Source organism: Oncorhynchus tshawytscha, linkage group LG05 (genome assembly GCF_018296145.1).
Source record: "Oncorhynchus tshawytscha isolate Ot180627B linkage group LG05, Otsh_v2.0, whole genome shotgun sequence".
Lineage (NCBI taxonomy): Eukaryota > Metazoa > Chordata > Actinopteri > Salmoniformes > Salmonidae > Oncorhynchus > Oncorhynchus tshawytscha.
This window is the reverse complement of record NC_056433.1, coordinates 82,795,253-82,819,917: the sequence shown is the minus strand read 5'-3', so window position 1 is coordinate 82,819,917 and position 24,665 is coordinate 82,795,253. Positions and strand designations below refer to the sequence as shown.

General features: G+C 42.1%; 2 protein-coding genes across 2 annotated transcripts in view; both read left to right on the top strand.

Moving 5' to 3' along the window:
* The first annotated feature begins 6,227 nt into the window (after nucleotides 1-6,227).
* Nucleotides 6,228-19,927, top strand: tm4sf18 (transmembrane 4 L six family member 18). The gene is made up of 4 exons (XM_042322545.1): nucleotides 6,228-6,645; nucleotides 8,816-8,887; nucleotides 14,569-14,711; nucleotides 18,592-19,927. Exons 1-4 carry the CDS (start codon nucleotides 6,469-6,471, stop codon nucleotides 18,788-18,790), a joined length of 591 nt encoding a protein of 196 aa, XP_042178479.1. The 5' UTR covers nucleotides 6,228-6,468; the 3' UTR covers nucleotides 18,791-19,927.
* A 2,435-nt stretch (nucleotides 19,928-22,362) lies between these two features.
* The window catches only part of LOC112251428 (ceruloplasmin), a 30,112-nt gene continuing 27,809 nt past the window's right edge, over nucleotides 22,363-24,665 (top strand). The window contains exons 1-2 of the mRNA XM_042322536.1: nucleotides 22,363-22,560; nucleotides 23,016-23,260. Coding sequence (XP_042178470.1) covers nucleotides 22,403-22,560; nucleotides 23,016-23,260 — 403 coding nt within the window. The 5' untranslated portion in view covers nucleotides 22,363-22,402. The remainder of the gene's footprint in view (nucleotides 22,561-23,015; nucleotides 23,261-24,665) is intronic.

The window sequence follows — 24,665 nt, the reverse complement described above, 5'->3', positions numbered from 1 at the left end:
GAGCAGGGACTGGAGCTGGAGCGGAGCAGGGAGTGGAGCTGGAGCGGAGCAGGGACTGGAGCTGGAGCGGAGCAGGGACTGGAGCTGGAGCGGAGCAGGGACTGGAGCTGGAGCGGAGCAGGGACTGGAGCTGGAGCGGAGCAGGGACTGGAGCTGGAGCGGAGCAGGGACTGGAGCTGGAGCGAGGAGTGAAGAGTGGAGCTGGAGTGGAGCAGGGACTGGAGCTGGAGCGAGGAGCGAGGAGTGGAGCTGGAGCGGAGCAGGGACTGGAGCTGGAGCGGAGCAGGGAGTGGAGCTGGAGCGGAGCAGGGAGTGGGCAGGGAGTGGAGCTGGAGTGGAGCAGGGAGTGGAGCTGGAGCGGAGCAGGGAGTGGGCCTGGAGCGGAGCAGGGAGTGGAGCTGGAGCGGAGCAGGGAGTGGAGCTGGAGCAGAGCGAGGAAGTGGAGCTGGAGCGGAGCAGGGACTGGAGCTGGAGCTAATGGAGCTGGAGCTAATACTGAAAGCATTAGCTACAGCTAGTTAGCACTACAGTGCATAAAATGTGGTGAGTAGTTGACTCGAAGAGTGAGAAAAACAATAGTTTTGAACAAATTGATTTATTCCACAATGAAGGAGGCAAGAGAGAACAAGAGAGAGAGAACTAGAGAGAGAGAACTAGAGAGAGCTACCTAGCTATATTTCGTAATATATATATATATATTTTTCCCTTTCACTTACTTAATTAGCATCGAATGCAGCTAGCTAGTTTGGCCTACTCAAACATCCTTCTTCCTCTTAAACGGCACCGACTGCCACTGCTCTGGAGAGTCTAGCATCGACTGCCACTGCTCTGGAGAGTCTAGCATCGACTACAGCCTGTAACAGTCCCACACAACATACACAGGTCAGACCACACAGGTGTGTGTGTGTTATGAAAAAGTAAGCAAGTAAGTAAGCGAGTAAGTAAGTAAGTAAGTGAGTAAGTAAGACAGAGAGAGACAGAGACAGAGAGAGAGAGATAGAACATCTGTATCCATGACAGGATCAGGGCTTTGAGGTGACACCACCCTTTCTATTTCCAGTTCAGTGGAGGCTGCTGAGGGGAGAACGGCTCATAATAATGGCTGGAACAAAGCAAATGGAATGGCTTCAAACACATGGAAACCATGGAAACCATATGTATTTGATACCGTTCTACTGATTCCAATCCATCCATTACCACGAGCCCGTCCTCCCCAATTAAGGTGCCACCAACCTACTGTGTTACAGTTAGTGCATTCATCTGAAGGGAGCTAGGTGAGACAACCACATAGCTTAGTCATAGTAAGTAAAACAATTCCTCAATAAAGCTAGTTATCAGCCAAGCTGCCTCCTCCCTGTAAATGGTACCTGTCTCTGCCAGGTACACTCTGCGTGCTGTAGATATTGCATGGCGACAGCACCGATCGATCAAACCTACCAGACTTTGATCTCTTGATTCACTAGATGAAAGACAAACAAAACAGGCCGGTTTCCCTGTCTGACACCGCTGCATAAATAAACCTTCAACAACCATCTGTCTGTCTTGTGGTGGACACTTCTAAATATTCAAATATGACCCATGTTTTCTCTCTCTCTCTCTAACGTGTTTACTAAACTACTGTAATACTTTCAGAAACAAATCAAAGAAACGTGTGCACAGATTTTGTTCGTTAATACAAGTGGAAGTGTGTGAAAAGTCGATATTTTTTATTCTTATCGCAAAGTGTATATTCCGATAAGCATCCCAAAATTGTTTCTCCTATAAAGGGTTTTGTTGTTTGCCCTGCCTAGCCTTGACGACATCCCTTTGGAATGAACAGCAGAGCGATGTGTCATGGCCGTTGAATTCTATTGAGTGAAAGGAAAAGGACGATGGGGGGGCACATCCTGACTGAGTCACAGCCCTCCAAGCCCCTCTTTGTTTCTGCTTCTGTGAGAGGGAGGTTAGTGGGAAAGACCAGCCCTAAAGCCCCAGACTTGAACTGAGCCACTAGGAAAATCAACTGAACACTCCTGATCCAAACAGAGAGTAGTGTTCAAACTGCACGATTCCCCCTGAACCAAACCCATATGGGACTCCGTCCGTCCGTCCGTGATTGACTAATGTATGGACCAATGGGACGGCTAGCAGGAAGTTAGACAGACAATGTAACAATGTTGTTTTTTGTTGTTGAATGTTGCTAGCTAGGTCTTTTTATTTTGTCTAAATTTGCACTAAGAATGGCATAATCAAGTTACTGGTGTTGTTTGTTTACAAAGTTAAGATCTCTCTCTCTCTCTCTTCTCTCTCTCTCTCTCTCTCTCTCTCTCTCTCTACTGCATTTCCATTTCAAATATTAATTAGATGGATTTTCTATTCTCTTCCTGATTTGATTGAATAGAAATGTCAGTCACCCTATAACCCTGTGAGAGACTTCTATTTTTTAGAGACCGGGGGAAATCCCCCAACTGTGGAAAAGAGGAACAAAGGCCGTCCTGGGGTTATGTGTGAAATGTCATTATTGTACAACACCAGTTTGGTTTTCTTGCATTAATCCATCCATGAGCTATAAATCTACCCACAACACCTCAAACCTGTGGCCCTCCGTCAGTGGATTGGACTCTGCCCACTGTTGTATCCCCTTACAACAGGCTTCCCCTGGTACACAGCCTCAAATCCCCTGGAATATGTTCGTCAGCAAATGAAAGAATGAAACACTAATAGCAGCTGCGGTTCATGAAACGAGTCCAGCTAACCTTGGTTACGCCAGATTAGGATTAATACAGGGTGATATTACTAAACTACATTACACTTGATCCTATTCTTTCCATTCTAGCACATTCCTGCCTTGCTCATAACATTTGAGTCATTTAGCAGACGTTCTTACCCTGAGCGACTTACGAGTGCATACAATTTGATACTACGGGACACGTGTAGTATTGTATAGTCCCAGTGTGTACTTAGCTATTAAACACATAAACGTGGTTAACTAAGTAGCTGTCTCAAATGAAGTACCCATTGACCTTCATATATTGTGTTGGGGGGGTTTACTATGATGAGGTTGTTGTGACTGAATAAAAGAACTGACTGGTGTCCCAGATAGAATGTGTCACTGTAGGTCTGTCGGGATAGGTTGGTGTCGTCTTGTCTCATCTGTTTGGCCTATGTTTATTCTTCTCATGCCATCTCCTGTTGGTGGAGAGAATGACTGGCTCAGTTAGAGGGCTGTTCGCAGCCACCTGTCCTGTCAATAAACTCAAGGTCATATAACCTGATACCACAGAATTTCTGCCATGCCATGGGTTTACTTTGGATGAATAGTTCAGCTGTTTGTCTAAAACATTGCTGCATCTGTCTAGGGGTAGAAATAAACATATACATGTGTATTTGTACACTGAAGCTAAAACTTTTAATTTGGCTCTATATACGCCCACATTTTGGATTTGAGACAACAAAACAAAAAAAAATTAATATGAGTCGACAGTACAGAAGGGGTGTATGCCTTATGATTAACGAGTCGTGGTGTAATCATAACAACATACAGGAAATCAAGTCCTTTTGTTCACCTGACCTAAAATTCCTTACAATCAAATGCCGACCGCATCAACTACCAGGAGAATTCTCTTTGATTATAATCTCATCCGTGTATATCCCCCCCCAAAGCAGACACCTTGACGGCCCTGAAAGAACTTCATTGGACTCTATATAAACTGGAAACCACATGTCCGTAGGCTGCATTTATTGTAGCTGGGGATTTAAACAAGGCTACTCTCAAAACAAGACTCCCTAAATTTGATCAGCATATCGAATGCGCGACCCGGGCTGGAAAAAATTCTAGATCATTATTACTCTAACTTCCACGACGCATACAAAGCTATCCCTCGCCCTCCTTTCGGCAAATCTGACCACGACTCCATTTTGTTGCCCCCAGCCTATGGACAGAAACTAAAACAGGAAACGCCCGTGCTCAGGACTGTTCAACGCTGATCCGACCAATCTTATTCCACGCTTCAAGATTGGTTTGATCACGTGGACTGGGATATGTTCCGGTTAGCATCGAACAACAACATGTATACGCTGATTCGGTGAGCGAGTTTATTAGCAAGTGCATCGGTAATGTTGTTCCCACGGCGACTATTGAAACCTTCCCCAACCAGAAACTGTGGATTGATGGCAGCATTCGCGTAAAACTGAAAAGCACGAACCACTGCTTTTAATCAGGGCAAGGCGACCGGAAACATGACCGAATACAAACAGTGTAGCTATTCCCTCCTCAAGGCAATCAAACAAGCTAAGATTCAGAATAGAGACAAAGTAGAGTCGCAATTCAACGGCTCAGACACGAGAGGTATGTGGCAGGGTCTACTGTCAATCACAGACTACAAAAAAGAAAACCAGCCCTGTCGCGGACCTCAATGTCTTGCTCCCAGGCAAACTAATCAACTTCTTTGCTCGCTACAACGGACTAGGTATCCCCCTTTCCCTTTACTCAGTACTTTCTTGAAGCACCTTTGGCAGTGATTACAGCCTCGAGTCTTCTTGTGTATGACGCTATAAGCTTGGCACACGAGTACTTGGTGAGTTTCTCCCATTCTTCTCCGCAGATTCTCTCAAGTTCTGTCAGGTTGGACGGGGAGCGTTGCTGCACTGCCACTTTTGCATTGTCTTGGCTGTGTGCTTAGGGTTGTTGCTGCCACCACCATGCTTCACGGTAGGGATGGTGCCAGGTTTCCTCCAGATGTGACACTTGGCATTCAGGCAAAAGAGTTCAAACTTGGTTTCATCAGACCAGAGAATTTTGTTTCTCATGGTCTGAGAGTCTTTAGGTGCCTTTTGGCAAACGCCAAGCAGGCTGAGGAGTGGCTTCCGTCTGGCCACTCTACCATAAAGGCCTGATTGGTGCTGTTCTGCCGAGATGGTTGTCCTTCTGGAAGGTTCTCCCATCTCCACAGCTCTGTCAGAGTGACCATCGGGTTCTTGGTCACCTCCCTGACCAAGGCCCTTCTCCCCCGATTGCTCAGTTTGGCCGGGTGGCCAGCTCTAGGAAGAGTCTTGGTGGTTCCAAACTTCTTCCATTTAAGAATGATAGAGGCCACTTCAATGCTGCAGAACTGTTTTGGTACCCTTCCCCAGATCTGTGCCTCGACACAATCCTTTCGCCGAGCTCTATGGACAAATCCTTCACCCTCATAGCTTGGTTTTTGTTCCGACAAATCAAAATCATGTCCAATCAATTGAATTTACCACAGGTGAACTCCAATCAACTTGTAGAAACATCTCAAGAATGATCAATGGAAACAGGATGCACCTGAGCTTATTATGAGTCTCATTTTAAACTTATGTAAATAAGGTATGTTTTTTCAAACATGTAACATTTGCTTTGTCATTATGGGATATTGTGTGTAGATTGGCGAGGATTATTTAAAAAAGTCAATTTTAGAAAAAGGCTGTAATGTCACAAAATGTGGAACAAGTCAAGAGGTCTGAATACTTTCCAAATGCACTGTAGAATGTTAGAGGTTCTTGATGATCTTGGTCTCTCTGTGACACCAGGTGCTGTAGATGTCCTGGAGGGCAGCCATTGTTTTAGCTTCACTGTTCAAATAAATACGTAAAAGTGATTGTATCTGCTTTTACAAACCAAAATACTCTACTGTTCATACTGTATATTCTTTGTAGTGGTCTGTTGACCCGTTGGTTAGCTTTGTCAGGGCGTTCACAGTTCACCGCACCCTGGAGTATTGTGGAGTAGTGGAGGAGGTTCCAGAAATATATGTCAATTGTAATGTATTTTTAGTCATGTGTCAGACCCCTAGCTGTCAATGGGGAATCACATCAAAACACATACTCCCTCTTTATCGCTCTCTGTCTCTCTTTTTCTCTCCCTCTGTCACTTTCTGTCTTACTCTCTGACCCCCCCCCTCGCTCGCTCTCTCTCTCTGTTACTCTCCCTCTGTCACTTTCTGTCTTACTCTCTGTCCCCCCCCACCTCGCTCGCTCTCTGTCTCTCTTTTTCTCTCCCTCTGTCACTTTCTGTCTTACTCTCTGTCCCCCCCCCCTCGCTCGCTCTCTGAATTCCTAAGGGATTTTTCATAGTTTTTCGGACAGAATGCTTTCCGGCCCTGAGGGATTGGTCAGGGCTCAAGACTCTCACCCTTCTCTCTTCCTGTGGCGTCCGTTCCACTCAGCCCCTCGCCTTAAAATGGAGTTGGTTGCGTCATCAACCTCAGACTCTCAGGAGGTGGAGGGTTCAGTTAAAACCCATACACACCAGGGAAACCATTCAGTTTCCTTCCTGGATTACAGCTGTGAACAGACCCCAGACCTTCCTCTCTCTCTCTCTCTCTCTCCATTCCTCTCTTCACAGATCCTCTAACCCTCTCTCTGCATTTCTCCACTCCTCTCTCCACTCGCTGGTCTCCTTGGTGATCCCCGCTCCACTCTTCCTCTCCATTCCTCTCCTCCTCGTCCTCCTGTGTGGTAGGGGCGATGTGCTCTACGGGTTTTGTGCGGTCGCTGGGCTTTGCCCTCCTGCCCCTGGCGGTGTGCTGTATTGTGGCTAACGTTCTGCTGTTCTTCCCTGGAGGAACGACCCAATACTTGCAAGAGGGGAAACTGTCCAGGCTGGTCTGGTTCATGATGGGCATCGGAGGGGGAGGCGCATTGGTGAGTAGTTTTCAACTCTCTAGAGACAGCAGGAGCGGTAGAGATACTCTTAATGATCAGCCAACTGACATTTACTCCTGAGGTGCTGACTTGCTGCACCCTCGACGACTACTGTGATTATTATTATTTGACCCGGCTGGTCATCTATGAACATTTGAACATCTTGGCCATGTTCTGTTCTAATGTTGGTAATCTATGAACATTTGAACATCTTGGCCATGTTCTGTTATAATCTGCACCCGGCACAGCCTGAAGAGGACTGGCCAACCCTCATAGCCTGGTTCCTCTCTAGGTTTCTTCCTAGGTTTTGGCCTTTCTAGGGAGTTTTTACTAGCCACCGTGCTTCTACACCTGCATTGCTTGCTGTTTGGGGTTTTAGGCTGGGTTTCTGTACAGCACTTTGAGATATCAGCTGATGTAAGAAGGGCTATATAAATACATTTGATTTGATTTGAGTAGCTACAGTATATGTCATCTTGTTGTTACTACACCGGCTACAGTTGTAGTACTGTTGAGTTGACGGTTTATGGGTCAGGTTAACAAGTGGTTCAGGGAACAGAAGGTAGAATAAAAGATCAAGATAATTAGGAGAACTTTAGGGAAGTTATAATAGTTTCATATTTTTACATAGTCTTGTATTTACATAGTCTTGTATTTCCTTTCGGATAAAAACACATGCTAATATGAAACAGGTGCTAATCTGACACGGGTATTAATCTGACACAGGTGCTAATCTGCCACGGGTGCTAATCTGCCACGGGTGCTAATCTGACACAGGTGCTAATCTGATTTTAGTAAATCGATGTGTGTAAGGAATTGATCTTTTGCTGTTTTTTGTAAGAGTGGGGTTGAGGCTACATGGCTGTATCCTGGATGTTTTGACCTTCGACCTTCCCTCAGCTGTTTTCCTAACTGTGAGGATACAATAGGAGACAAAGGAAAATGGTTGTCAGCTCTTCCTCCAACAAACCCTAGGAGTTTTATTTTACCAGACACCTACAATAGAGTGGTGAACTAGAACAGGTTCAATAAAAGGTGGCTAATGGAGCATCTTTTATTGTTGTTGTGATTAGCCATAGTTTTACAGTACAGTTCAGTACAATACAGTACTACAACAACAGAGCTCTATAGATGGATTGATGCGCTGAAATAATATACCGAGGCAGAACCTGAGATTTTCCCCTGTTGTGTGTGTGTCTCTGTAGATGTTCCTGAGATTTTCCCCATTGTGTGTGTGTGTCTCTGTAGATGTTCCTGAGATTTTCCCCGTTGTGTGTGTGTGTGTCTCTCTGTAGATGTTCCTGAGATTTTCCCGTTGTGTGTGTCTCTGTAGATGTTCCTGAGATTTTCCCCGTTGTGTGTCTCTGTAGATGTTCCTGAGATTTTCCCCCGTTGTGTGTGTGTCTCTGTAGATGTTCCTGAGATTTTCCCCCGTTGTGTGTGTGTCTCTGTAGATGTTCCTGAGATTTTCCCCGTTGTGTGTGTGTGTCTGTAGATGTTCCTGAGATTTTCCCCCGTTGTGTGTGTGTGTGTGTCTGTAGATGTTCCTGAGATTTTCCCCCGTTGTGTGTGTGTCTGTAGATGTTCCTGAGATTTTCCCCCGTTGTGTGTGTGTGTGTCTCTGTAGATGTTCCTGAGATTTTCCCCGTTGTGTGTGTGTCTCTGTAGATGTTCCTGAGATTTTCCCCCGTTGTGTGTGTGTCTGTAGATGTTCCTGAGATTTTCCCCGTTGTGTGTGTGTGTGTCTCTGTAGATGTTCCTGAGATTTTCCCGTTGTGTGTGTCTCTGTAGATGTTCCTGAGATTTTCCCCGTTGTGTGTGTGTCTGTAGATGTTCCTGAGATTTTCCCCCGTTGTGTGTGTGTCTGTAGATGTTCCTGAGATTTTCCCCGTTGTGTGTGTGTCTCTGTAGATGTTCCTGAGATTTTCCCCCTGTGTGTGTGTCTGTAGATGTTCCTGAGATTTTCCCCCGTTGTGTGTGTGTGTGTGTGTCTGTAGATGTTCCTGAGATTTTCCCCGTTGTGTGTGTGTGTGTGTGTCTGTAGATGTTCCTGAGATTTTCCCCCGTTGTGTGTGTGTGTGTGTCTGTAGATGTTCCTGAGATTTTCCCCCGTTGTGTGTGTGTCTGTAGATGTTCCTGAGATTTTCCCCTGTTGTGTGTGTGTCTGTAGATGTTCCTGCCTGCTGGTGTGTTCATCAGCCTCGGGAAATGTACAGGCTGCTGTTGGAATGAAAGCGTCGTGGTGAGTACTGATGCTTTGGTTACGTCTCGTCATTAAGGGGCCTTGTGTTTTGTGAGATCATGTGACGTGCCTGGATTTTAAACTTTATTTCAAGCTTTTTCATCAAACTGTCCACCACTTTTTTTATATTTTTAGCTTTGATCCTATTAATATAAAATCTCTGATATTACAAAAGGTCAATTTTAACACTTGTGCTAAACTAAGGCTACCCTGGAGCGTTGGACTAGGAACCGGAAGGTTGCAAGTTCAAACCCCCGAGCTGACAAGGTAGAAATCTGTCGTTCTGCCCCTGAACAGGCAGTTAACCCACTGTTCCTAGGCCGTCATTGAAAATAAGAATTTGTTCTTAACTGACATGCCTAGTTAAATAAAGGTAAAATTAAAAATTAAAATGCAAAAACTAGGTAGGCTGTGCTTAGCTAATTATACATAGGGCCATTGTAACACTATTAGCAGGTACACTAATGATATGAGGAGGAGGCCTCACCATCAGGGAGTACAAAGCATCTGGGCCGGGAAGAGGAGCTGAACCTTATCTGTGTACAAGATGTTTTGTAACAGCCAACATTTCTCCTCACACACCCACTCCTCTCATGGGGATTGTTATGCAGCTGTTCTGGGTGTAACAGGCAGAACATGAAAGTGAAAGACAGAGAAAGATTATATATATAGTACCGTTTGAAAGTTTGGAGTCACTTAGAAATGTCCATGTTTTCCATGAAAACCTACATGAAATGAATTGCAAAATGAATAGAAAATAGGGCCATTGTGGCCTCCCGGGTGGCGCAGTGGTCTAGGGCACTGCATCGCAGTGTTAGCTGTGCCACCAGACACTCTGGGTTCGAGCCCAGGCCCTGTCGCAGCCGGCCGTGACCGGGAGGTCCGTGGGGCGACGCACAATTGGCCTAGCGTCCTCCGGGTTAGGGAGGGTTTGGCCGGTAGGGATATCCTTGTCTCATTGCGCACTAGCAACTCCTGTGGCGGGCCGGGCGCAGTGCACGCTAACCAGGTTGCCAGGTGCACAGTGTTTCCTCCTACACATTGGTGCGGATTCCTTCCGGGTTGGAAGCGAACTGTGTTAAGAAGCAGTGCGGCTTGGTTGGGTTGTGTTTCGGAGGACGCATGACTCTCGACCTTCGTCTCTCCCGAGCCCGTACGGGAGTTGTAGCGATGAGACAAGATAGTAACTACTAACAATTGGATACCACGAAATTGGGGAGAAAAGGGGGTAAAATTCCAATAAATAAATAAATAAAAATGAGGGCCATTGTAACACTATTAGCAGGTACACTAATGATATGAGGAGGAGGCCTCACCATCAGGGAGTACAAAGCATCTGGGCCGGGAAGAGGAGCTGAACCTTATCTGTGTATAAGACGTTTTGTAACAGCCAACATTTCTCCTCACACACCCACTCCTCTCATGGGGATTGTTATGCAGCTGTTCTGGGTGTAACAGGCAGGCCTGACCGCGAGCGTGTGTGTGAGAAAGAGAGATTATACAGTGGGGCAAAAAAGTATTTAGTCAGCCACCAATTGTGCAAGTTCTCCCACTTAAAAAGATGAGAGAGGCTTGTAATTTTCATCATAGGTACACTTCAACTATGACAGACAAAATGAGAAGAAAAAAAATCCAGAAAATCACATTGTAGGATTTTTAATGAATTTATTTGCAAATTATGGTGGAAAATAAGTATTTTGTCAATAACAAAAGTTTCTCAATACTTTGTTATATACCCTTTGTTGGCAATGACAGAGGTCAAACGTTTTCTGTAAGTCTTCACAAGGTTTTCACACACTGTTGCTGGTATTTTGGCCCATTCCTCCATGCAGATCTCCTCTAGAGCAGTGATGTTTTGGGGCTGTTGCTGGGCAACACAGACTTTCAACTCCCTCCAAAGATTTTCTATGGGGTTGAGATCTGGAGACTGGCTAGGCCACTCCAGGACCTTGAAATGCTTCTTACGAAGCCACTCCTTCATTGCCCGGGCGGTGTGTTTGGGATCCTTGTCATGCTGAAAGACCCAGCCACGTTTCATCTTCAATGCCCTTGCTGATGGAAGGTTTTCACTCAAAATCTCACGATACATGGCCCCATTCATTCTTTCCTTTACACTGATCAGTCGTCCTGGTCCCTTTGCAGAAAAACACCCCCAAAGCATGATGTTTCCACCCCCATCCTTCACAGTAGGTATGGTGTTCTTTGGATGCAACTCAGCATTCTTTGTCCTCCAAACACGACGAGTTGAGTTTTTACCAAAAAGTTATATTTTGGTTTGATCTGACCATATGACATTCTCCCAATCTTCTTCTGGATCATCCAAATGCTCTCTAGCAAACTTCAGACGGGCCTGGACATGTACTGGCTTAAGCAGAGGGACACGTCTGGCACTGCAGGATTTGAGTCCCTGGCGGCGTAGTGTGTTACTGATGGTAGGCTTTGTTACTTTGGTCCCAGCTCTCTGCAGGTCATTCACTAGGTCCCCCCGTGTGGTTCTGGGATTTTTGCTCACCGTTCTTGTGATCATTTTGACCCCATGGGGTGAGATCTTGCGTGGAGCCCCAGATCGAGGGAGATTATCAGTGGTCTTGTATGTCTTCCATTTCCTAATAATTGCTCCCACAGTTGATTTCTTCAAACCAAGCTGCCAGGTCTACAATTTTGTTTCTGGCTCTTTGGTCTTGGCCATAGTGGAGTTTGGAGTGTGACTGTTTGAGGTTGTGGACAGGTGTCTTTTATACTGATAACAAGTTCAAACAGGTTCCATTAATACAGGTAACGAGTGGAGGACAGAGGAGCCTCTTAAAGAAGTTACAGGTCTGTGAGAGCCAGAAATCTTGCTTGTTTGTACGTAACCAAATACTTATTTCCCACCATAATTTGCAAATAAATTCATTAAAATCCTACAATGTGATTTTCTGGATTTTTTCCCTCATTTTGTCATTTTGTCATAGTTGAAGTGTACCTATAATGAAAATTACAGGCCTCTCTCATCTTTTTAAGTGGGAGAACTTGCACAATTGGTGGCTGACTAAATACTTTTTTTGCCCCACGGTATATATATATACTACCGTTCGAAAGTTTGGGGTCACTTAGAAATTTCTGTTTCCTATGAAAACATACATGAAATGAATTGCAAAATGAATAGAAAATATCGTCAAGACAAGGTTATAAATAATGATTTTTAATTTAAATAATAATTGGGTCCTTCAAACTTCGCTTTCATCAAAGAATCCTCCATTTGTAGCAATTACAGCCTTACAGACCTTTGGCATTCTAGTTGTCAATTTGTTGAGGTAATCTGAAGTGGTTTTTCCCCATATTTCCTGAAGCACCTCCCACAAGTTGGAGTGGCTTGATGGGCACTTCTTACGTACCATACGATCAAGCTGCTCCCACAACAGCTCAATAGGGTTGAGATCTGGTGACTGTGCTGGTAACTCCATTATAGACAGAATACCAGCTGACTGCTTGCTTCTTCGCTAAATAGTTCTTGCATAGTTTGGAGCTGTACTTTGGATCATTGTCCTGTTGTAGGAGGAAATTGGCTCTAATTAAGCACCGTCCAGAAGGTATGGCATGGCGTTCCAAAATGGAGTGATAGCCTTCCTTCTTCAAGGTCCCTTTTACCCTGTACCACCAAAGCACTCCCAGACCATCACATTGCCTCCACCATGCTTGACAAATTTTTTGGCGTCTCACAAATGTTCTTCTTTGTAATCCGATCACCTCAAACTTATATTAGTCTGTCCAAATCACTTTTTTCCAATCTTCCTCTGTCCGTCTGTGTTCTTCTGCCCATCTTAATCTTTTCTTTTTATTGGCCAGTCTGAGATATGGCTTTTTCTTTGCAACTCTGCCTAAAGGTCAGCATCCCGGAGTCGCCTCTTCACTGTTGACGTTGAGACTGGTGTTTTGCGGGTACCATTTAATGAAGCTGTGAGTTGAGGACTTGTGAGGCGTCTGTTTCTCAAACTAGACACTCTAATGTACTTGTCCTCTTGCTCTTTTGTGCACTGGGGCCTCCCACTCCCTCTTTCTATTCTGGTTAGTGCCAGTTTGCGCTGTTCTGTAAAGGGAGTAGTACACAGCGTTGTACGAAATCTTACGTTTCTTGGCAATCTTGGCCTTCATTACTCAGAACAAGAATAGACTGACGAGTTTCAGAAGAAAGTACTTTGTTTCTGGCCATTTTGAGCCTGTAATCGACCCACAAATGCTGATGATCCAGATACTCAACTAGCCTAAAGAGGGCCAGTTTTATTGCTTCTTTAATCAGCACAACAGTTTTCAGCTGTACTAACATAATTGCAGAAGGGTTTTCTAATGATCAATTAACCTTTTAAAATGAACTTTGATTAGCTAACACAACGTGCCATTGGAACACAGGAGTGATGGTTGCTGAAATTGGGCCTCTGTACGCCTATGTAGATATTCCATAACAAATCAGCCGTTTCCAGCTACAATAGTCATTTACAACATTAACCATGTCTACACAGTATTTCTGATCAATTTGATGTTATTTTAAATGGACAAAAAACGTGTTTTTCTTTAAAAAACAAGGATATACCCAAGTGACCCCAAACTTTTGAACAGTAGTGTATGTGTGTACAGTATATACTAATGTATTATATATATACATGTGTATTATATACATCTATAATACACATCTATAATACACACATACTTGTAAAACACACATATAATACACATCATAATATACACATATAATACACTTATATAATACACATATATATATAGATGTGTATTATAGATGTGTATTACATATGTTTATTATACATGTGTATATATATATATATGTGTATTATATGTGTATATTATGTGTATTATATGTGTGTTTTACAAGTATGCGTGTATTATAGATGTGTATTATAGATGTATATAATACACGTATATAATACACATGTATTATATACGTGTATATTATATGTGTGTATTATGTGTGTATTATAGATGTATATTGTATATTATATATGTGTATTTGTGTATTATAGATGTGTATTATATATTTGTATTATATATGTGCATTATATATATATAAATATGTGTGTGTATTTTATATATATATATATATATATGTGTGTGTGTGTGTGTATTGTAGATTTGTATTATATATGTGTATTACAGATGTGTGTGTATTATAGATGTGTGTGTGTGTATTATAGATGTGTGTGTGTGTATTATAGATGTGTGTGTGTATTATAGATGTGTGTGTGTGTATTATAGGTGTGTGTGTGTATTATAGATGTGTGTGTGTGTGTGTGTATTATAGATGTGTGTGTGTATTATAGATGTGTGTGTGTGTGTGTGTATTATAGATGTGTGTGTGTATTATAGATGTGTGTGTGTGTGTGTATTATAGATGTGTGTGTGTATTATAGAGGTGTGTGTGTATTATAGATGTGTGTGTGTGTGTGTATTATAGATGTGTGTGTGTGTGTGTATTATAGATGTGTGTGTGTGTGTGTGTGTATTATAGAGGTGTGTGTGTGTGTGTGTATTATAGAGGTGTGTGTGTGTGTATTATTGATGTGTGTGTGTGTGTATTATAGAGGTGTGTGTGTATTATAGATGTGTGTGTGTATTAGAGATGTGTGTGTGTATTATAGGTGTGTGTGTGTGTGTATTATAGATGTGTGTGTTGTGTGTGTTTATTCCAGATGTGTGGATCAGTCACGGCAGCGTTAGTTGGGTTGGCCGGGTCGGGGTACTGTTTTGTCATCTCTGCCATGGCCATGTTGGAGGGACCTCAGTGTGACACCGGTCTGGGATGGTCCTATCCCTTCGCCAACGAGGGAGGCAGGTTAGTGCTAATATATAATAATATATAGTTAACCCACAGTTCCCCGGGCATCGAAGACGTGGATGTTGATTAAGGCAGCCCCCCCCTCTGATTCAGAGGGGTTGGTTTAAATGCGGAAGACACATTTCAGTTGAATAAATTCAGTTGGAATTTAGGTACTAGGTATTACCTTTCCCCCAATGAGGGTGGGTCCAGGATGTCTACGAGTAACAATAACTTGACTACATTGCATTTAGAAAGTATTCAGACCCCTTGACTTTTTCCACATTTTGTTACATCACAGCCATATTATAAAATGGATGAAATGAATTTTAAAAATCCTCATCAATCTACACACAACAGCCCATAATGACAAAGCGAAAACAGGTTTTTATACATAAATACCTTATTTACAAAAGGTATTTCAGACCCTCGGCTTTGAGACTCGAAATTGAGATCAGGTGCGTCCTGTTTCCATTGATCCTCCTTGAGATGTTTCTACAACTTGAATTGAGTCCACCTGTGGACTCGGTACTGGTACTTGTGTATACAGTGCATTCGGAAATTGCTCACTTGGCATTTAGGCCAAAGAGTTCAATTTGGTTTCATCAGACCAGAAAATCTTATTTCTCATGGCCTGAGATTCTTTAGGTACCTTTTAGGCAAACTCCAAGTGGGCTGTCGTGTGCCTTTTACTGAGGAGTGGCTTGCGTCTGGTCACTCTACCATAAAGGCCTGATTGGTGGAGTGCTGCAGAGATGGTTGTTCTTCTGGAAGGTTCTTCCATCTCCACAGAAGAACTCTGGAGCTCTGTCAGAGTGACCAAGGCCCTTCTCCCCCGATTGTTCAGTTTGGCCGGGCAGCCAACTCTAGGAAGAGTCTTGGTGGTTCCAAACTTCTTCCATTTAAGAATGATGGAGGCCACTGTGTTCTTGGGGACCTTCAACGCTCCAGAAATTGGAACCCGTCCCCATATCTGTTCCTCGACACGATCTTGTCTTGGAGCACTACAGACAATTCCTTCGACCTCATGGCTTGGTTTTTGCTCTCACATGCACTGTCAACTGTGGGACCTTATATAGAAGACTGGTGTGTGCCTTTCCAAATCATGTCCAATCAATTGAATTCACCACAGGTGGACTCCAATCAAGTTTCAGAAACATCTCAAGGATGATCAATGGAAACAGAATGCACCTGACCTCAATTTTGAGTCTCGTAGCAAATGGCCTACTAATGTAAATTGGGTATTTATTTTTTTTACATTTAAAAAAAAAAAAAAGTATACCTTTGCAAAAATGCCTAAAAACCTGTTTTTGCTTTGTCTTCATACGGTATTTTGTGTAGATCGATGAGGAACAAAAAGTCAATGGGTCTGAATACTTTCCGAATGCACCGTGTAGTGTATTTTACGATCTGTATGGCACAGCTGTCAATTTTTTGATTCTTAAATGAAACTGGTATACTTTTTTAATTATCACAATTTAACCAATTGTGGTCTTTAATGCAGGGTCAACAGACAAGTTCCTAATTTTCTCCCCATACCACTTGTCTCTTCCATTTTTGCGGTAAAGCTGCAATTAGTTGGTTGTAATTTCGGATAGAGCAGATATTTCCATATACAGGTGTCCTGGCTAAATTCCCAATCTGGCCCTCAAACCATCACGGTCACCTAATAACCCCCAGTTTACAATTGGCTCATTCATCCTCCTCCTCCTCTCCCCTGTAACTATTCCCCAGGTCGTTGCTGCAAATGAGAACGTGTTCTCAGTCAATTTACCTGGTAAAATAAATAAATGATCAACAAATACACTGGGGAGAACAAGTATTTGATACACTGCCGATTTTGCAGGTTTTCCTACTTACAAAGCATGTAGAGGTCTGTAATTTTTTTTTAGGTACACTTCAACTGTGAGAGACGGAATCTAAAACAAAAATCCAGAAAATCACATTGTATGCTGTTTACTAGTCAGCTCAGGGATTCGATCCAGCAACCTTTCGGTTACTGGCCCAACGCTCTAACCACGAGGCTACCTGCCACCCCACAATCAATTAGTATATTAATCAATCAATTAGTATATTAATCAATCAATTAGTATATTCGAGTTTAACCATAATATTTGTTGTCATATTTGTTCGGTCTTTTCTGGTGGATTAAAATGCAATTGCAACCAACTTTCTATGGCTTGTTTTTAAAAATAGTGACATTTTGGAGATTATTTCATTTTCAAATAACTGAAAGTGAAAGGTTGTAATCTGAATAAATTGGGAAAAGGCCATTCTTGAACACGAGTGAGCTAATCTGTTAGAGAACGAGTTCAGATTTAAGCGTATGTTTTGTATGACTGAAGCCTTTAGTGAGCGGTCTAATGATATTAATATTAAATTATTTCTGCCCTCCAAATTCATATTCATTATATAAATAGGCATGTTTAATTTTGTCTGGCTTGCCATTCCAAATAAAATGGAAAAAAAACATCACTTTAGTAAATACTATCCACACAAAAAAAGCACTCTAGTAAATACTACAGTATTATCCACAAAAAAAGTGGTATTTAATTTACATATACCCTGTCCATTCACCTCCCACATATCGTAATTTGTGGCAACCATAAGTGAAAAACCTACATGCCAAGTATAGACCATATATTGTGTTCCCTGCAGGATGTAGAAAAGAACAGGATCTCTGAACTACCTGTTCAGATCCCAGTCCTAACTCCCTGCAGGATGTAGAAAAGAACAGGATCTCTGAACTTCCTGTTCAGATCCCAGTCCTAACTCCCTGCAGGATGTAGAAAAGAACAGGATCTCTGAACTTCCTGTTCAGATCCCAGTCCTAACTCCCTGCAGGATGTAGAAAAGAACAGGATCTCTGAACTTCCTGTTCAGATCCCAGTCCTAACTCCCTGCAGGATGTAGAAAAGAACAGGATCTCTGAACTTCCTGTTCAGATCCCAGTCCTAACTCCCTGCAGGATGTAGAAAAGAACAGGATCTCTGAACTTCCTGTTCAGATCCCAGTCCTAACTCCCTGCAGGTTGTAGAAAAGAACAGGATCTCTGAACTACCTGTTCAGATCCCAGTCCTAACTCCCTGCAGGATGTAGAAAAGAACAGGATCTCTGAACTTCCTGTTCAGATCCCAGTCCTAACTCCCTGCAGGATGTAGAAAATGTGTTCTTTTAGTATTTCTCCAGTAGGTTTCCTGAAGGACAAAGACTTCTATTTCAAATATAATAAAACACAAACATTTTAGTAAATACTACAGTAATGTCTGTAAAAACACTACAGCAAATACAACATTATACTACAATCCACAAAAAAAAAATCCATTACTATAGTTTATACTACAGTTCTCTTTTACTACGGTATTTATACTATAGTTAACTTTAAATACTACAGTATACTACAGTAACTACTACAGTATTCACTGTAGTGCCTCTACAGACTTTAGTCCACAAAAACACAACAGGAAATACTACAGTAAAGTCTGCAAAAACACTACAGGAAATAGTATAGTATTTCTACCATATTATACTATAGTATTTTTCATGTGGGTATTGTCTTTTCTTTTTGCAAAAAAAAAAGTAGTGTGTAGTGCCAACAGTTAGCTACAATGCTACATGGCAGAGAAGTATTTAACTCCTGAAAACACTACGTAGGTTTAAATGTAGTTAAACTACCAGCAAGCTACTGCAAAATGGTGTTAAATGTTCAACTACATGTAGTTTACTACTCCAACACTGGTTGAAGTAGTATGAAATAACAGCCTGTTCTTAACACCTCGCAACTTCTAAACTTATTATCAACAATACTAACCAATATGTATAGAACAACACTACAATATACACATTACGACAGAATATATACACAAAATTACAACTCTCCCCCTGTGTTTGTCTACAGGTACCTGTTTGAGCAGGAGACGTGGTCTAACTGTTCATATCCCGTCAGCATTGTGGAGTGGAACGTGACTCTGCTGTCCATCCTGCTGGGTCTCAGTGGGTTGGAGTTTATCATCTGTTTCCTACAGGTCATCAATGGACTGGTGACAGCCGTCTGCAGACCCTGCTGCTACAAACAGGACTATACCCTCAACGCCTGAACACACACACACAAATGTGACACACACACACACACACAAATGTGACACACACACACAAATGTGACACACACACACACACACAAATGTGACACACACACACACAAATGTGACACACACAAATGTGACACACACACACACAAATGTGACACACACACACACACACACACACACGTGTACATGATACATACACATGTATGCATATAACATAAGATCCAGTGGCATACCCATGAAATGACACATAAAACAGGAGAGTGTACATTACCAGCCGGGGGAACATTGCTTTCCTAGACACTCGTTGTTATCTCCTTATTGGTTTCTAATCAGGAAGTGTGATTTTTTTTTTCAAGCGAATGCTGCCTCATCTCTGTATGAGGGAGAGATACCTGTTTGAATGTTCAGTTAATTTATGGTATTCATTACAAAACACTGTATTATAAAAACACCGGATGAAAGTTTGTAGACCGCAACAATAGCCATTTGTTGTCTGTATTTTTAAATATTATGTTTAACACACTGGGCACAGACGTCAGTTCAACATCTAGTTTTGATTTACATTTGGTTGAGTTGTCAACTAAAGGTGAATTTGACATGAAATCAACAAAAAGTCAAATAATAAACACTATTAAAAAATTAACAAAAATGGAGTGTTTCCCTGTCAAACAGTTTTGTTATATTTTAGTCTTCTGTGATATATCTAAAGTGTAGTATTGGGATGCAAACTCAAAATGTAATACATTTAAACTCTATATCTGACATGGTACAGGTGTCGTCTTAAACCCATAACCATGTGTTTGAGGTGTATACTTTTGTTTCAAAGTAGATTTGTTGAAGACTACCCAGAAACACCAACCTTGTGACCTTGATTTAGCCCACTGCAGTAAAATGTTTTAAGTTTGGTGGATAAAAATATTTTTTTGAGCAAATCCAAAGCAGTTTTTCACATTGATTTTTTGTTGTTGAAATGATGTCGATGTAGGAGAGTTGTCTTTTGTATTAATGTTTTCATTTGAAGTGTATTGTAAATGATTGTCTCACAGATTCTAGATGTTAAGATAAATCAATTTGATATATTTAGTGCATTTTGTAATATTTTTATAACGTTTGTGCTGCCTTAAATAAAAGTATTTTCTATTTCAATTGTTCTGATTATTCCTATTTTGTTTTATAGTAAACATGCTATATTTGTCAAAGTTGTATACTTTGATACCTATTTGAGTATTTACCAAGGACAGCTATTAAAGTCATAGGCGTAATCCACAAATCAACCCCTAAATCCTTCACTCAACTTCTAATCAATATGTTGAAACTTCCACCTAGCCTATCAGAAGGAAAGGTGGAGCTGTTACAATATGCTAACCTTGTCAAATCCTCTCATATCTCCACAAGTGCATAGGGTATAGGGTTTAGGGGGTCGATTTGGTATAGGACCATACTGTCACATCATTTCATAGACTTCCATAGTTCTGATGTTATACTCCCACTATCTGGCTCAAATGTAGAACTACAATATTTGAACACCACTTGGAATACGCTGGGCTACAACCATTTGGTCCAAGAGCAAAAAGTAGATTTGGTTATTGTCATTGACTAGTTAGATTGGGCCGGACCCATTTTAGACTGGGGAAGTGGTTAGTCATTGACTAATTGGGATTTTTTTTTTTGCATGACCTTAGATTGCATTGTTGTCCCCTCACATCACTGCTTGGCCCTCAGTAGCCCATGGTGAGGACATGTTGGATTTCCCATAGGGGAGATGTGGGGTAAGTTGAGCCACCGTGAGGACATGGTGAGGACATGTTGAGGACATGGTGAGGACATGGTGAGGACATGGTGAGGACATGGTGAGGACATGGTGAGGACATGTTGGATTTCCCATAGGGGAGATGTGGGGTAAGTTGAGCCAAAAGGGTAAGTTGAGCCACCGTTGTTCTAGGAAACACAAAATGAATCACGTGACCAAATATTAAGGAAGATGTCATCATTTCATGGCGTCTGTGAAGGAAGAAGCCACATGGGGGAAAAAGTAGTAAGCAAGTTAGGTCCAGAAAACACATTTTCACCAAGTCAAATTCATTTATTGTGTTAGAGGTTTCATGGTGCTTGTATCTAAACCAAAGTAGATCTTTTTAAGATTGTTCTATACATCAGTTGAGGTCTCATTAACCTTCAATATGAGGTCCTAAACCTAGCATGAAAGTGCATCCTTGTTCCTGTGTTGGCAAATATAGTCAAATTGTTTGCCTTGGGGTAAACTGAGCCAATGGCCTTGGGGTAAGCTGAGCCAATGGCCTTGGGGTAAGCTGAGCCAATGGCCTTGGGGTAAGCTGAGCCAATGGCCTTGGGGTAAGCTGAGCCAATGGCCTTGGGGTAAGCTGAGCCAATGGCCTTGGGGTAAGCTGAGCCAATGGCCTTGGGGTAAGCTGAGCCAATGGCCTTGGGGTAAGCTGAGCCAATGGCCTTGGGGTAAGCTGAGCCAATGGCCTTGGGGTAAGCTGAGCCAATGGCAAGTTAAGCAAATTGAAGTGTTTTCTTCCCAGGCAAAACGCAAATCATTATTGCTGTGAAATGAGGTAACCCCAGGGCCTATATTAAAAGTGTTTAAAAAGTACATTGTGTTTGTTAGGTGTTAAGCCCGTGTTAAAAGATGCTTCAAATTATTAAAAGACAAAAAACTGTGATTGTGTTGAACTGTGTTTGGGAAATAAAAGATAGACCTGTTTTAAAAAGGAAGTGGTCAAATTAAATTTAGTACAGAAATTTGTAGGCAGCTTAACTCACCCTGTCCTCTAGCGTAACTCACCTCATACCTTATGTTAAAAAATATATATTTCCAGGGTTACTCAACATCCTAAAATATTTGTAGATATCTTTGTTAGAACGAATATTACATTTCCCTTGACTATTCCTGTAAACCATGTTGATTCTCTGAGTCAGAAAACCCCTTCGTCATGCTCTGTGCTCTTTGGGGTCTTATGTAAATAGTGTCTGTTTACCAGTGATTGACTGAAGCAACTCATTGTCCTATGATGTGATTGGCCATTGTTGTCAGAAATAAAGCTCTCTTTGTGGATTTGGTAGACAAAGTAACAATGGAATCATGTACAGAGTGGCCAGTGTTTGTTGTCTAACTTTACTAGCCTTTAAAGTTCCAAAAGTCCTCACAAGGATAGTAAAACAAGAAAAAAAACAAAGAAATTAGGACATTTTTAGGACATGTTACCAAAAGGAAAAAATAATATTTTAGGCTCAGGGGTTCAGTTTAGGGTTAGTATTAGGGGTTCAGTTTAGGGTTAGGGGTTTGGGGTTAAGGTTCAGTTAGGGAAAATAGGATTTTGAATGAGAATACGTTTATTTGGTCCCCACTTGGAGAGTAAAACCAATGTTTGTGTGTGTACGTGTTTGTAGCAGTCAGATAGACATAAGGTACTACATACCATTTGGGGAAAATAAGCGATGGTCTTCTCCAGGTCAAAGGTCTGGAAATTCTGCATCTGTGTGTGTTTGTGTGAGGTCACATTGCCTGTTTGTGATTGGCTGTGTGGACCCATCACCCCAGTATCTATAAAAAGCTGTGAGTTCTATAACAAAATCATCTGACTGTCTGGAGACAAAATGGGGAGTTCTACAGCGAGCCTGTTCCTTCTACTGGGCTGCTTCATCCCTGTGTTCTGTATCACACGGGAATATTTTATTGGGATTCGGGAGATTCAGTGGGATTACGCTCCCACTGGGAAAAACATCATCCTCAACAAACTTCTGAAGGAAGATGAGTGAGTAATTCAGTACAACTGTCATGAAGAAGTAATAAAATATAATAGAATATATTTAGGGCGTACTGTATATATATATATACACACACACAGACTGTATATGTAGAAGTTTTGGGAAGTTATGATAGGAGGGTTTTAGGAATTCATTGAACACAGTATTTCCTGTATAATATACTACAGTAAAATCTACATTATACAGAGTCTTCAGTAAGTATTCACACCTCTTGACTAGTTCAACATTTTGTTGTGTGACAAAGTGAGATTAAAACTGATTTAATTGTAAAAATCTACACAAAATACTGTCAAAAGTGTAAGAATATTTAGATCATTATTTATACATATATTTTTTTTAAAGTAATATAGATTGTATACTATGTAGACTTTTTTGTTGTTGCGTGTGTATAAATGTAATTATGTCTCTTCTCCTAACCCCCCCTCTCTCCACTCCACGACAGACACGCTGCTACGTTCCTGGAGCGCGGGCCCCAGAGAATCGGCAGTGTGTACAAGAAAGCAGTTTACCTGCAGTACACGGACGCCACCTATACAAAGGAGATAACCAAGCCCAAGTGGCTGGGCTTCCTGGGTCCTGTGATGTCGGCTGAGGAAGGGGACGTGATCAAGGTCCACCTGAAGAACATGGCCACTAGGGCCTACTCCATCCACTCCCATGGAATCATGTACAACAAGACCAATGAGGGTGAGTGGATGTGGATAGGTGTCTAGAACAGTAGAATAGAGGAAAGAATATCCTATTTAATTATCAACGCAAAACCTCCAAGACAAAATGGACATTTGCCATAACTGCAGGCAACAGAGATGATGGATTGTGTTGCCCTATTAATTATGGAGTGTGGAGCCGTCTGTAGATTATGGTATGTGAATCTTATGAATGTAGTGAGTGTGAGTGACACCCTCTAATGTGAATCGTATGAATGTAGTGAGTGTGAGTGACACCCTCTAATGTGAATCGTATGAATGTAGTGAGTGTGAGTGACACCCTCTAATGTGAATCGTATGAATGTAGTGAGTGTGAGTGACACCCTCTAATGTGAATCCTGTAGTGAGTGGGAGTGACACCCTCTAATATGAATCCTGTAGTGAGTGGGAGTGACACCCTCTAATGTGAATCCTGTAGTGAGTGGGAGTGACACCCTCTAATGTGAATCCTGTAGTGAGTGGGAGTGACACCCTCTAATGTGAATCCTGTAGTGAGTGGGAGTGACACCCTCTAATGTGAATCCTGTAGTGAGTGGGAGTGACACCCTCTAATGTGAATCCTGTAGTGAGTGGGAGTGACACCCTCTAATGTGAATCCTGTAGTGAGTGGGAGTGACACCCTCTAATGTGAATCCTGTAGTGAGTGGGAGTGACACCCTCTAATGTGAATCCTAGTAGTGACACCCTCTAAGTGTGAGTGACACCCTCTAATGTGAATCCTGTAGTGAGTGTGAGTGACACCCTCTAATGTGAATCCTGTAGTGAGTGTGAGTGACACCCTCTAATGTGAATCCTATAGTGAGTGGGAGTGACACCTAATGTGAATCCTGTAGTGAGTGGGAGTGACACCCTCTAATGTGAATCCTGTAGTGAGTGGGAGTGACACCCTCTAATGTGAATCCTGTAGTGAGTGGGGTGAGGTGGGTAATACTCCTGGCACAAGTCACATGATGGGGACCGGGATTCAATCCCTGCGTCCACTTTTCCCACCTGCCTGTATCCCCATCATATTTACATACTATCTCAATAAAGTGTGAAAATACACTCCCCCCTCCCCAAGACAAATTGAAGTCAGTCACTGATCCAGATAACTCCCATATTGAAGTCAGTCACTGATCCAGATAACTCCCATATTGAAGTCAGTCACTGATCCAGATAAGTCCCATATTGAAGTCAGTCACTGATCCAGATAACTCCCATATTGAAGTCAGTCACTGATCCAGATAACTCCCATATTGAAGTCAGTCACTGATCCAGATAACTCCCATATTGAAGTCAGTCACTGATCCAGATAACTCCCATATTGAAGTCAGTCACTGATCCAGATAACTCCCATATTGAAGTCAGTCACTAATCCAGATAACTCCCATATTGAAGTCAGTCAC